This window comes from Petaurus breviceps, unplaced genomic scaffold, assembly GCF_028583685.1.
Source record: "Petaurus breviceps papuanus isolate PSGF00001 unplaced genomic scaffold, PetGlider_PUasm1.0 186, whole genome shotgun sequence".
Classification (NCBI taxonomy): domain Eukaryota; kingdom Metazoa; phylum Chordata; class Mammalia; order Diprotodontia; family Petauridae; genus Petaurus; species Petaurus breviceps.
Window position 1 is genome coordinate 56,721,127 of NW_027185798.1, and position 14,476 is coordinate 56,735,602.

General features: G+C 34.8%; 1 protein-coding gene across 1 annotated transcript in view; it reads left to right on the forward strand.

Moving 5' to 3' along the window:
- The first annotated feature begins 10,216 nt into the window (after positions 1–10,216).
- Positions 10,217–14,476, forward strand: part of OLFM3 (olfactomedin 3) — a 279,691-nt gene continuing 275,431 nt past the window's right edge. The window contains exon 1 of the mRNA XM_069090514.1: positions 10,217–10,793. Within this exon, the coding sequence (XP_068946615.1) occupies positions 10,725–10,793 (69 nt within the window). The 5' untranslated portion in view covers positions 10,217–10,724. The remainder of the gene's footprint in view (positions 10,794–14,476) is intronic.

Here is a 14,476-nt window from a genome sequence, read left to right on the forward strand (position 1 = left end):
CATTGCATTGCATTGCATTGTATTGTATGATACCATATTATATTATACTTGTTATATTGTATTATACAATATTATGCTATACTATATTATATTCTTCCCTCTTCAAATCATTTCCAATGAGAGTGAGGTTCAAGCATTGTCTACCCTCCAATTTTCCTGTCATTGTAAAAGCTCTTCCTTGTGTGCCCTCTTTATGTAAAATACTGTCCCCTATTTTCCTCCTCCTTCCCCCTTCTTTGGGTGTATCCCTCTTTCTTACTCCTTCAATATTTTTAATATCATCCAAACATAATTGTCTCACACCTGTGCCCACTTAACTGTTCTAATAATGATAAAGTTCTTAGGAATTACATGTGTCATCTTTCCATATTGAAATGGAAACAGTTTAACTTCATGTATTTCCTTATGAAAATTCATATTTACATTGTATTTTTCTCTTGAGTCTTGTGTTTGAATGTCAAATTTTCTTTTTTTTTTTTTTTTCTTTTTTTTGGGGGGGGGGGACGGGAGGCAGGCAGGGCAATTGAGGTTAAGTGACTTGCCCAAGATCACAGAACTAGTCAGTGTGTTAAGTGTCTGAGGCCAAATTTGAACTCAGGTCCTCCTGAAACCAAGGCCAGTGCTCTATTCATTGTACTACCTAGTTGCCCCTGAAAATCACATTTTCTATTCCACATTCATCTTTTCGTCAGTAATCCTTGAAAGTTCTCTATTTTATTATTAAATCCATTTTTTTAACCAGAAGGATTGTACTCAGGTTTCCTGGATAGGTGATTGTTGGTGGCAATTGTAGCTTTTTTTGCCATTCAGAATATCATATTCTAAGCCCTCTGTTCCTTTAAGGTGGTAGCTGCTAAATCTTAGGTGCTTCTCACTGTGGGTCCATAGTATTTGAATTGTTTCTTTTTGATGGCTTACAATATTTTCTCCTTGACCTAAGAGTTCAGGAATTTGGCTATACTATTCCTGAGTTTTCATTTTTGGATCTCTTTCAGTAGGAGATCAGTGAATTCATCAAATTTCTATTTTACCCTTTGGATCCAATATGCTGGGGCAGTGTCCCTTGAATTTTTTTTAAATATGATGTCTTGAGTTTTTTTTACTGATCATGGGTTCCAGATAGCCAATAATTCTTAAATTATCTCTCCAGGATCTATTTTCCAGATAAATTATTTTTCCAAAGAGGAATTTCACACATAGTCCTGTGAGACATCCACTTTAAACTTGGATGAAGCTGGTGTAACCTGGAAAAGATTCACCAAAAGGTACTAAGAAGAAATGATTCAAAAAGGCTAAAGAATAATCAAGGGAGAGTAGTTTTCAAAAACCTAGAGAGAAGAGAGTATTAAGAAGAAGGTAATCAATAATGTGAAAGGGTTTGAAGAAGAAAAGAAGGATGAGACTTGAAAAAAAAGTCCAGTAGATTTGACAATTTAGTTTGCTGGCAATTTGTGGAATCTGGGTTCTGATCTCATTTCTCAGTTGAAATAGATTTCTCCAAAATTACCCCTTAATTTCTATATCCAATAGCACTTTTTAGTCCTTGAAGCTACTAAAAATCCTGGTGCCCTTGTTGATTCTATCTTCCTAGATGATATCTCATATTGAACTTTTCTCCATACTCATCTATCATGGTTATCTCACTTCTCTGTTCTCCTTTTCCATCAATTATATTTCTCCTAGCTGTGGGTATCCCAAGTCTGTTATTTGGGCCTTTATTTTCCTTTTCTATTCTTTTACATTCTTTTTCTTCCCTTCCTTCCCCTTCCCTTTCTCTTTCTTTCCTTTTCTTTTTCCTTTCCCTTCCCTTCCCTTCCTTTCTCCTAACTCCTTTCCTTTAAATGACTTTAATAACTGATCAATGCAATGATCCACCATAATTTATAGAGAATCATGATTTAAAATGTCTCCTACTTCCTGACAGAATGGAGTTTGACTTAGAATACAGATCTATCTTCTTGTCTCACTATCTATTGGTCTCTCATTCAGTCTGCTTACCTCTCTATCTCTATCTGAATGTGGTATATACAGGATTTGTTTTGCCTATATAAATTATACATACTGATAATAGGAATTTTGTTTCTCTTGTGTCCTCAAAGGGGTAGAGGGGATTGAAGAGGGAGAGAGAGGAGCCAGACTTGCATTGACTTAAATATATGATTTTCCTTTGTTTACAAATGCATGTATATTTCAAGGTTTTTTTTTCTTTCTAAATAGAGGATGAAAGATAGAAGGAGAAAAGGCAGATTTCTAAAGATTGAAAAATTTATATAATGTACTTAAAAAATCTTTTAACAGTCTTCCTTTATTTTAGTGCCCTATGTTGTAGTTGTCTTCAATTTTTCTGTTATGTATATATATATATATATAGTTTGTCCATAGTTATTTATACATTGTCTTTCCTATTACACTATAAGTTCCTTGATAACTTCTATTATTTTTGCTTTTCTTTATCTTTTTGGAGGGCAATTGGGGTTAACTGACTTGCCCAAAGTCACACGGCTAGTGTGTCAAGCGTCTGAGGCTGGATTTGAACTCAGGTCCTCCTGACTGCAGGGCCACCACCTAGCTGCCCCTTTTGCCTTTCTTTTTGTCCTCCTAGGCTTGGTAGAGTGGCTGGCATATGCCAGTCACTAAATAAAGGCTTGTTAACTATTTGACTGACTGACTCACTGATTGATCACTCCCTTATCTGGTCTCATAATACTTAGTTTATCTAATGTACTTTTCAATCTAATGTGTATCATAATTATCTGGATATATCAGTTCTTACTCCTATTATATTACAAACTCCTTAAAAAGAGACAAAATCTCAGTTATCTATTTAATTATGTACTTTATCTTTTTGATGAGTCTATTTAATCCCATGTCAAAAGGAGACAAGAAACATTGTTTTCACTAAACAATTTTTGATCTCATTCTACAAAATTCAAATATCAGCATTAGCAAAAATACCAAGATAAAGACAATTGTGCATTATCCACCAATATCAATTGTAGAGGATAAAGAAATCAAGAAATTTAGGAGGAAGGATCCACAATTGTGGATTAGTGAACTCTCATCTACAAACCTATCCAAACAGACCTAGAAAATTTAATATAATGAAAAAATCATGAGTCCTTTGTCCAGCCTGGCTCAACCAAGGGAGACCGAATAAGAGGTCCACAGACATGGGTCAGTCAGGCCAGGTGCACACAACTGAAACATGACAGGACCCAAAGAGAGGCTGGGCACCAGGACAAGAAGAAGTCACACACAAAGACAAAGCTATTCTTGGACACTTACCAGTGCAAGAAGCTAAGAACAGATGTGAACTGATATATTTGTCATTTACCAACCAGTTCCAGGTCACAAATCCAGGGTGAGATGAGAAGGACTCATGCTTATACACAAGCATAGCATTCCCTACTAGGAAGGCACCAGGTGGTATAACCAGAAAGGAGAAATTTCTGAAACAAGCAGCCGCCACCATGTGACTCAGAGCAAATTTTTATTTTGAGCATCCAGTCCAGCTTCCAGAGGAATAACCATATCAGAAATCAAAGAACAAAGGGAAGCCCACAATTCTACTAATGAACTAACATAGATTTGCAGCTGACTGATAGGGACTGAATTTAGTTGTAGTTTTCTCTTGCACAGTCCCAGGTCAGAAAGTTGAAGAGATCATGGCATCTGTAAAAAGACTTTGCCTTGGATCAGACCACTTCAGAATATTGAAAACTTTCAGGTCCCCACCCTGTCCCTAACATCACAAAGAGCACAACACCAAATTCCTCTATACATCAGCAACAAGACTATTTCCTCAGCAACAAATCTTCCCTTCCCAAGTATCTCAAGGCTCAGCCATAACGTCCTATCCTAAGTCAGTAAATAGTCTGGAAGAATTGGCAAACAAACAAAAAAAGAAGCCCCACCTTAATGGAATATAATGTTGACATGGATGTTAAAGAAACAAACACAGAAGATGATTCCAAAGAATCTACAAGCAGTGCATCACAGTAAATAACAGGTTGGACACAAACTTAATGACACTTCCTGAGAAAGATGAAGCAAAAGTTTAAAAAGATTTATTTTTCCCTGAATGAAATAAGAGGAATGGAAAAGAAATGAGAACTGTGGGAGAAAGAATTGGAAGGGGAATAAAGAGATTTTTAAAAGAGATACAAAACATTGTCCAAGAAAAACAACTTCGTGAAAATTAGAATGGATGGAATGGAAGTAAAAGACTCCATGAGGCAACAGTACTAAAACAAAGTGAAAAAAATGAAAAAAAAAAAACCCAGAGGAAAATGTAAGATTTCTCATTGCAAAATACAGCTGACCTGGAAAACAGATCAAAGAGGAAAAACAAAATGCATAGGACTATCTGAATTATGTGATTCACACCCTCCCCCCCCCAAAAAAAAAAACCCACCTAGGCATTATATTTCAAGAAATCTTAAAGGAAATCTGCATAGATCTAATAGAACCAAAGGGTAAGGTAGAAGGAGAAAGCATCTACCAATCACCTCCAGAAAGAAACCCCAAAATTAAACTTTCAAGAAAATTACAGCCAAAATCCAGAGCTTCCAAGTCAAAGGAAAAAATACTGCAAGCAGCCAGAAAGAACATACTGCAGAACCACAGTCAGAGTCACACATGACTTAGCAGCCACTACTATAAAGAATTGGTGAACTTGAAATATGACATTCTAGAAGACAAATAATATGAGCTCACAGCCAAGAATAACTTATCCAGCAAAATGTACCACCTGGAGAGAAGTGGACTTTCAATAAAATAGAGGAACTCCAAGAAATCCTGATGAAAAGACTAGTGCTGGGTAAAAATTTGAATGGAGTAGTAAATGGAAACATAAAAATGGTAAACCTGAATGAAAAATGACAAAGGACCAAAGGAAAGTAAACTACTATTAAATATGAGAGATAATGTGTATCCCTACTAAAGTCTACCATCATCAGTCCATAAAGGGAGTCCAATTTAACAACTCCTGGGAATAGTTTTGCTATGCTTTGATGATCTTAAAGAAAGAATGGAAAGATAAGGAAAGAGGATTATGCTGGGTGAGTGAAGGAAAATTATGGGAAAATATCTTAAAATTATGGTTCACAAATAGACATCTATACAAAGAAGAAGGGGTTGGGAGAGAGGGTTTCACCCTCAAACATTATTCTTATCTAAATTAGTCAAAAGAATAAAGATACATACAGGAATTAAGTACAGAACTACATTTCACTGAACAGGGAAATAGAGAAATGGGGAAATAGGGAAGGGGAATTGTAAAGAATAGATTAAGAGAAGGATTAATTATAATCAAAATAAAATATCAGGCAGCCAGGTATGGATAAATTGCTGGGCCCATAATCAAGAAGAACTGAGTTCAATCCATCCTCAGACACTTACTAGCTATGTGACCTCACACAAGTCACTGAACTTTTTGCCTCAATTTTTCATCTATAAAATGCATTGTAGAAGGAAATGGCAAACTGCTCCATTACATTCACCAAGAAAACCCCTAATAGGGTCATGAAGAATGGAACATGACTAAAATGGCTGAGCAGCAACAATAAATGAAGGATAAACAGAAATATTTATAGCTATTTTGGAAGTTGCAAAGAATGGAATTTGAGAAGACACCCATAAATTGGGGAATAGATGAAAAAGGTATGATATATAAATGTGATAAATTGCTATTGTACTTAATTCTTAGAGCAGGTAGGTGGTGCAATGTATCAAGGGTAGCAGGTAGGTGGAGCAATGGTCTTGGAATCAAGAAGGCATCTTTATGAGTTTAAATCTGGCATCAGAAACTTACTGAAAAATGACTAAACAACAAATTTAATTCTTACGAATATAGTGATAAATCAGAAGACTAATGAGAAAATATTCACCATATCCTGATTTTTTTAAATGGCCAAAGGACAAATTTATTTTCATTGATTAGGTTTATAATGAGATTTGTTTCCTTTGTGTGCTCAATTGGGGGTGGGGGAGCAGGAGTGGGAGGTTACAAAGGTAGATTTTGACTGATTGATACAAGTAAAATATTAGGAATAATGAAGCAATAAATTGTAAGAAGTAGTTGACAAAATTCTCTAAAATAATTCTTACTTGTAGTAACTTGATATTTTGTGATTTGAAGTTAAAGCTGGGAAAATGGACACATAAAAAGTTTTTCTCAAAATATGATTATCTCAATAAATAAAACAAATCAGTTACATGTAGAATATTCAGCAGCAGCATGCCTGCATACATCAGACACTTGGAAGGCATTGGATATTAACTAACAATAGTATGCAATAGTCTATTGAAATATATTATTGTCCCACTTTTTTTTCTTTCATGAACTTCTGATATGAACTGTTTTAATGTCAACTTATTTCACTTAGTTGGTGTCATGCAGTGTTCTGGAAATTGACACAAACAGCACAATATTTGCCACAGTCAGGAACATCTGCCAGACTTTGCTATTGACAGAGAATTACTCTTCTACAGCACTTTGCATGGAGCACCCTCCATGTCATTAGAGAAAGTCTTTTGATACACATGTCTTCCTGCTTTATGCTTTACTCACCATTGATACTCAGGATTATTGGGTGAAGTTAACTTTCTGGTTGCATATCTTATGGAAACTTTTAATGATATTAACTTTAATGGGAAATATCTAGTTTGAGCATAGCTGTCTTTTGCTCCAACAAGCCAAATACTGTCTTGCAACCAATCAGTATAAAGCAGTGACACTTTAATATTTCTCAATTTCTCAATGAATTATGGGGTTATACAGATGGTTGTATAGAAAATTATCTTTGAAAGACATCCTTTTCCTTGGATAGAAACTGAAGATGAGTGATGAGCTGGAGTCAGAATGCAAAAGAAAGAAAAAAAACACAAACTCAACTGCAATGCTTTCAATGGTCCTGAGTTGCTTTCTCCTACAATAAACCTAATATTTTAGCTATGTTATTAATACAAAATATGTGTTATTAATACAAGCCATAGACCATTAGAATTATATACAAATTAAAATTGCTTATAAAAAGAAAAAATTGACAAACACATAGCTAGGATAATGTTTATTGGCAACAGCTGATTGTTTGCCAGAAGTGATATAAAAAAGATTATATATGAATGGAAAGGAAATAGCCTGGGAATGTTTAAAAAGTGAATTATATCAAATGAATAGATATAGGTCATTCTTCACTGATATTCATAAGACATTCATGTGACAAAAGAAAAGCCTCTAGAATATATGGTAAATCCTCTGGGGAAAATTTATGGGCAAGAATTAAGAAAAATAAAGGTGCATAAGTATGAGAATACATAAAGGGTTGTGGTGTTGACATGTAGAAGCATTTCACTCATAGATGAGATAATGGATCCATTGAAATATCCAGGTATGTCCTCTAGTAGCTAGACCAGTGTCTTGTTAAAAAAAATAAAACAATAAATATTTGGGGGGAATATTAATGTTAAAATATTATCATTACAGGTAATGGCTCTCATTAACATTTAGCAAAGAATGTCCAATACTTGTGTAGGATTACTCTCGTATCTGTAATACATATAAAAGATGGAATTTAGCACGATAACAGTAAAGGTATGTTTCAATTTGAAATGACAAGTGATAGAGGAAGCAAATGAGAGGAAGACTTTTCATAGTATAGTAGATAAGTAGAGTTCTGGTGCAGTATGTAAATGACTGTCTCATAACTTTTCCTAAAGAGTGGTACATAAATTATAGATTTCCAAGGCCATCGAGGATACTCTTTGACCTAGAGGATAAACCTTTCTATAGTATAGAGAATTCTTTATACTTGGACTTTACTGTCTGGAAAAAAAGCTAATATCAAGTGACATGAAGGAGGATGTTCAAGACAAGTTCTATTTTTTCATAGAAATGAATTTTTAATTAGTTTAGATAATTGTGTAAAATATTTAATTACTGGTTTTTATTTATTGCTCAACTTGATTGGTCAGACTATTTTAAGTTTCAGTTATGACAAATATTTTGTAAACATGCTCAGATTATCTGTTTTCATTTACTTAGTAACTACCATGAATTACTTACTTTGCCTTTCTAAGTGGTATCATTTTTACTACTCAGATTTTTTTCTAGTAATAATTTGTAAAGTGCATGTATGGATGACTCTCAATAATGAATGGTCTTTCAATTCCATGAGAAAAGAAGGTAGGAGTAAATAATAGCGATAAATTTACCTCTTACATTCTTATTCTTCTGTTCTTTATAAAGGTGTTTGATCCAGATATTTATATACTGAGGCAAGTGTGAGGCCTGAAATGTTGTCTGTTTTTCTACTTAGTAGAAGAATCATTCTGACTGATAAAAGTACATCTATTGAACTTGAAATGCTGGCAATTGAAGAATCTAGATACTCAAAACAATTAACCTGACATGTTTTTTTTTTTTCATTTAAATCTGCTCTACTGCCTGTCATATAAGAGCATGTTCACTATTCCAACAACCAGGTGTCAGGTTGGGGAACACAATAGCTAAAAGAGATCATGCATGGAGAAAGATGCCTCCTAGTTTCTTTCATGCATACAATATACACTTATGTTGATATTTGAAATAAAATTATAATATTAACTTTCTCTATCCTGTGTATTGTGTGCATTTATATGGATTGCAGACTGCTAAATGAGTTAAATAAAGAACGTTTAACAATATATATTTCCCTAGTTAGCATTTGCATAGAAAAGCAAAAATGAAAACCCAATGTATCCATTCAATGGGTTGTTAAGTCACTTTTAAATAGTTTATATTGATTAATTTTATATCACAATGAAACATTTTATAAAGAAAGTTGAAGAAAATAAAGGGGAAAGAGGAAAAAGTGTTTTTTAATGTGTTCTAGAATGACCCCCCAGAAGAATATCAAAGTTGCTATTACAATTTTAGAAATGTTTTCCTCAGAAGAAGCAACTCTATTTCTCTTTCTGCTGAGAAGAAAGTATGGCATTAATTGCAGGGTTGTTATCCAGACAATAGCAAATTTAGCTGATACTGTTTTCTTTTGGATATCCTGCCAGGTGCATGCATGAACCACACTTTTATGCAGGAAACTTTAAAATCCTTTTCCTCCTTGTCATTTGTATTTTATAGAAGAAAAGATTACTTGGAAATGATAACATAGTCAACATCACAATAGACACAAAGTATGACAAGAAATGTTTACAAAATACAGTTTTTGAGGATATTATATTTTAAAAAATTTTGAATAACCTGGATTAATGCAATTAATATGAAGGACTGGTAGTGAAGTGGGGTTGAAGACACTATATGTATTTAACATCTAAACTCTCAAACTATGTTGGCTCTGGAGGAAAGGATATGGCTCCAACTCTAGTCAAGTTTATTCTAAGAGAATTTCACTTCTGGAAAATTAACTAGAAGAAAAAAATGTCCTTACATTCTCACTGAAATAACATTGTCAAAATCATAGAGGTAATGTTGAAAGATCTTGCAACCTTGTCTCTACCCAATTTCCAATTTATCAATTGCATACAACTGTCTCATTCCAAATTTCAAGAAGTAGAAATGCTTGACTTCAGATGAGTTCTAGTGAGTTACAGATTAGTTATCATTTACTTTTTTTTTTTTTGCAATGTGTACCCCACCCCTTGCTTTTGCCTTTCTATCTTAAGAAAAAAAAAATGGAGGTTCAGAAATTGTAACTTTTCTGACTTCAATTCCTTCCCACCACTTTATTCTTCCTGGAGCATAAACAAAAGTTAAACTGTTATGGAAGCTATAATTCTATCATCATGAGGTAAATACATATTTTGTGCTTAAAACATTAATCTAGTTGTTCCAAGGAACTATACAGAAATGGTCAAATGTTTAAAAATTTCTGAGTATGTGTATCAGTACGTGATATGTAAATGTATATGCATATATATCCAAAACAGGTATAAGACTATGTGCCCTAAATATAAAGTCGATAAGCAGTTGATCTCAGTGAAAACTTTAAGAAACTGAATACCTTACTGAGTTCTCTGTTAATGACATTGGACATCTCCATTGCTTACTCGTTTCTTTCATAAAATCTCGCTGACTACTTAATTTAGCTGCTCGAGTTGTCAGTACATGCTGAAATGAAGCAGGAAAGAGTTGGGATTGTCCTTGTTTGGTTAACAAATTCCCTGCAAAACATCTCCCCAAGCCCCCAGCAGCTATGCTGATGTCACATCCGTTGCCCAGGTTTCCACACCTCTCCCAGCAGTTACTACTCATCTCTCTCTCTCCCTCTTTCTTTCCCTCTCCCCCTAACCTTCTCTTTCACTCTCTCGTTCTCTCTCTCTTTCTCTTTTATTCCCCCTTGGGTCAAAACTTTTTTTCAGTGGGCTAGCTGGGTAGCTGTGAGGGAGGAGGAGTAGTGGTTTGGAAGAGCTTCAGCACCACGGGCAGCGCCTGCTGCAGCCTTGCCCACCCCGCTAAGCTCCCGGACTCCCAGCTCTGAGGATGCCTGCGGAATGATCACCCCCCAGGGCGGCTGCTGCTGCTGGTGTTGCTGTTGCTGTTGCTGCTGCTGCTGCTGCTGCTGCTGCCCAGTTCCTGCTGGTGCTGCTTCTGCCACCGCCACTGCTCCTTCCACTCGGATTCTGACTGGCAGGCAGAAAGTGCAAGTGACAGGATAAGGGTCCCTGCAGTGAAAGTGGAGTAGCTGAATAAAAGAGAGTAAAGAGGAAAAGAAACCCAGAGCAGAATGCAGGCGCCGTCCAACCTCCTCAACCTTCTGCTGCTTTCTTTGCTGGCTGGATTGGATCCTTCCAAGGTATGAACAATATTCTATGTTGTTTTAAATAAATGCAGTGCTTTTTTTTTTTTAAGCCTGGAGAACAGTACCTCAAGCTATCATCTCTTACTCATCTTACCTTTACTGTATGGCAGATGGTAAGTTTTCCTACTCAAGGCATAGTGCTGCAAGGTAGACTCAGTCAGGGGGAGAGGGGTTGAAGAGAAGGGAAGGAGAGTGAATATCGTGTATCTGTGTAGTGGGCAATGCGGATCTCTGGGGAATTTAGCTTTTTTTTTTCTCTCCTGTCCAAAGGCTTTGTGTGCTCTTCTGTGGTCTGATAGACAACAGTGGAGTTTGCAGATATTATAATATTAGTTCTAAACATGTATTAGAGTATGCTAGGACTGCTTGCCTTTTTGTTTAAAGTGGAGAAGCCTATTTCCAGCTGAGCCTGGTCAATAACACTCCCTTCGCAGATGTGCTGCAGTTTGTGTCCAAAACATTTGGGATGCTGCTTGTACTACACAAGGCAGAGCAGCATGGTTGAACTCTGTCATTGCCTAGAGCTGGTTTGGTGAGAGAGGATATTTTCTTGTGTATTGCTTGTTTGTTACCTTTTCATTACCAAAAGAAAGATGCTATGGTGGAGGGGGGTGAAGGAGAGGTTGAAGAAGTTCTGGTTTCCAGTGTTAGGAATAGTAAGATAATCAAACTATGACAGAGAAGAAGAATGATGGCTATAGCTCTTAAACTCTGAAAAAAAATGCTGTGTCCTAGCTATCAGGAACACAGGTGTACTCTAGCAAAAAGGCAGAAAGCATAAAGAAATATTTCCATTGGTGAATGCGGCAAGTCATGATGAGAGTCAGATATCCTGAGAGACTTAGTATTCTGAAAAATCATATCTTGAGTAAGAAGTGAGATGTCAAGGGAGACACTGCCAAAGATACTACTTATTAGCTAGGTATCTTTGTTTGCTTCTTTATTTGTTCTTTGCTTGAAGACAATTTTAGGCTATCAATTAGACTAAGGAGGCCAAAATGATATAGTGGGCCTTAGGTTAACTATTAAATTCAAGAGTCAACATCATTATCTTACAATGTCTGTGAAGTGTGGAGAAATTAAGCTTCAATTCAAAATTCAGTCAAACTGAGACTTTGCCAAATACAATTCCATACTTTAGGAAGTAATACTTCAAGGCCTTGCAAATACCGTGTGCAGTAAAAACTTGAAATAAGTATCATACATGCTAGCAAATTGTTTCAGCTTAATGGGAGCACACAGCTCTTTCCTCTTTAACTAATAGTTACATTACTGTTGTCATTCCTTATATATTGCACTTAGTGATTGTGAATGCCATCTTAATGATTTCAGTGATGCAGTTTGCATATTAAGTTGTATTTTATAAAGTTTCCACTTTATTAAATAAGTTTTTCCAGTGGAAAAAAATACTGGGCATGTTTTGATAATACAGACAACTTGGAGCATTTATTTGGAAATTAAAATTTCAAGATTTCTGCCAGTATAGGGTAATATTTTATCTACATTCACTTAAGAGTTACATTGAGGAAAAAAACTCTTAAAATATCATTGGACATGCAGTTTGAAGTTACTATAAAAATATTCTTAGCAATAAATTCAAGTACTAATAAATACAAGTTGTATTCAAAATGAAATTTAAGTTATTTGAAAAAATGAAGCATTTTAAAAATATAAAGTTTAGCAGTCATTAATGAAAACTATATTCTCAAAATTTGCAGATATTATCTAAGAAATTTCCTTTTCATGAAAACAAAATATTATGGAGAACTTAGTTCCAATGGATTTCACCCTGAATTCAAAGTACATTACATATTACATATTCATATATTATTGCTATCATTATCAATATATCAATTAATCAGCATCACTATAACTCAAAATTAGCTCTTTATGAGGACTATCAGACAAATAATCTATCTTTAATTAGGGATGTTCAATGTTATTAAACTTTCACATCTCACCATGACTATTAGGGAACTCAAATCTGAGAGATTCAGAAAGGGACAAAAGCATACATTAACTTTTCAGATAGTCTTTATAGCCTTCTGGAAACTGCAGTGTACTGTGAAAGGAGCAGAGAATAATAGCATTTTGTTCTACACCATAATGACATCTTAGAGAGTATCAAAATGTTCATTTCACTCAATTTTAATATCATAAAAAAACAGCAAACTCAGATTAAGTCTTTCTGAGAAGAGGCAAAAGTGTTAATCTTGTTTTGCTCATCAAAGTATATTTTGAATCTAAAACTTATTGCACATGGCGCTAAACAAAAATATAACTATTAAACCCTCAAAGTCATAACAGATCAAATTGTACACTGAATATGGCCAGTCAAGTTTGCCCTTTGCATTTTGGTTTTAAAACTTCGATGGCAAATTCCCTTTTCTGGGGAAATTTTGCTTTCTGAAATAAAAATCCAACTATAAATATTAACTGAGAGGAACTGCTGAGTATGATACCCAGAAAGGCCTAATTTGTAAAGTGGAGGTAAGATGATGACCCTTAACAAACAAAGGCTTGGATATAAATCCCAAACACATTTCAGTTTTCTTTTTACCTTAATTTATATTAAAACTGACCATGAATACACAATAATGTTTTACATTGGAGCTCCCGAACTTTACTCAGCTATAAGCAATCCAGTTTGCTCATCTTATTTTTCCCCCAACATGATAGTAAATGGGCATGAAAGTAAATATATACATAGGGGTCACCAACTTGGAAAGAGAAGGCACAAGAACTATATTATTTCCAATTTCGTGTCTATAGAACCGACTGATTTCTCACTTTGATTTTATTAAAACCAAATATGCAGGTGATCCAAAATGCTTTCATAAGAAATATTAATTATACTATTATTATTTAAAGAGGGTCATCAAATATTTACCTTTATGATATCTCTCATATGATTATAACCTCACCTTGGTTATATGATGCTTTATAAGATGTTTAAGTATCGCCATCTCATGGTAAGATATGCAACTTGAAAATTCAAGGTGGAGTTTGGAATTCAAAGAAATGCCACAGATTTTATGTCTGAAGATAATTCATCATGTAGATGAATTCATTTTTATCATTGACATACTTTCTTCTTTTTTTGTTCCTTTAGTATGTCAGAATATTGGCACAAATACTATCCTTAAGTAAAAGAAGACAGCCCACCACCAATTAATTATTTGGATTTTTTCTGACAGATCATCAATTTCCCTACTACTAAAATTATTAAAATCTATGCTTTCTTAATTACAGCCTAATTAGGAGTTTCTATTTCTATTTGGAAAACATATTAGTTCCATCAATCCCCTCTCACAACCACCCCCTGGACCCCCATAGCAGACTTTTTAGTTTCATTCCTAATGGAGTGTTAGCTTCATGGGCAAAATGCCAAACTACATTCAAGTAGCATAAGCTAAAGATCTAAAAAGCTTACAGGAAATTAGTTACTTGCTTCAGTATCAAAAAGAAGGGACTATAGCAAACTTTGAAGTTCCTAAGAGTTACTGCTAGATGGCATCTCTGTGCTTCTTAACTGAAATCTTGATGTTCGGTAATGACCTTGATAGTACAGAGACCGAACTTCTCACAAGGCTTACTTTAGGCAGGCCCATCATTTGATCACTAACAAAATAATCACTACTGTGAATGAGAACCTCACATTGCTCTGCTTGGCAAGT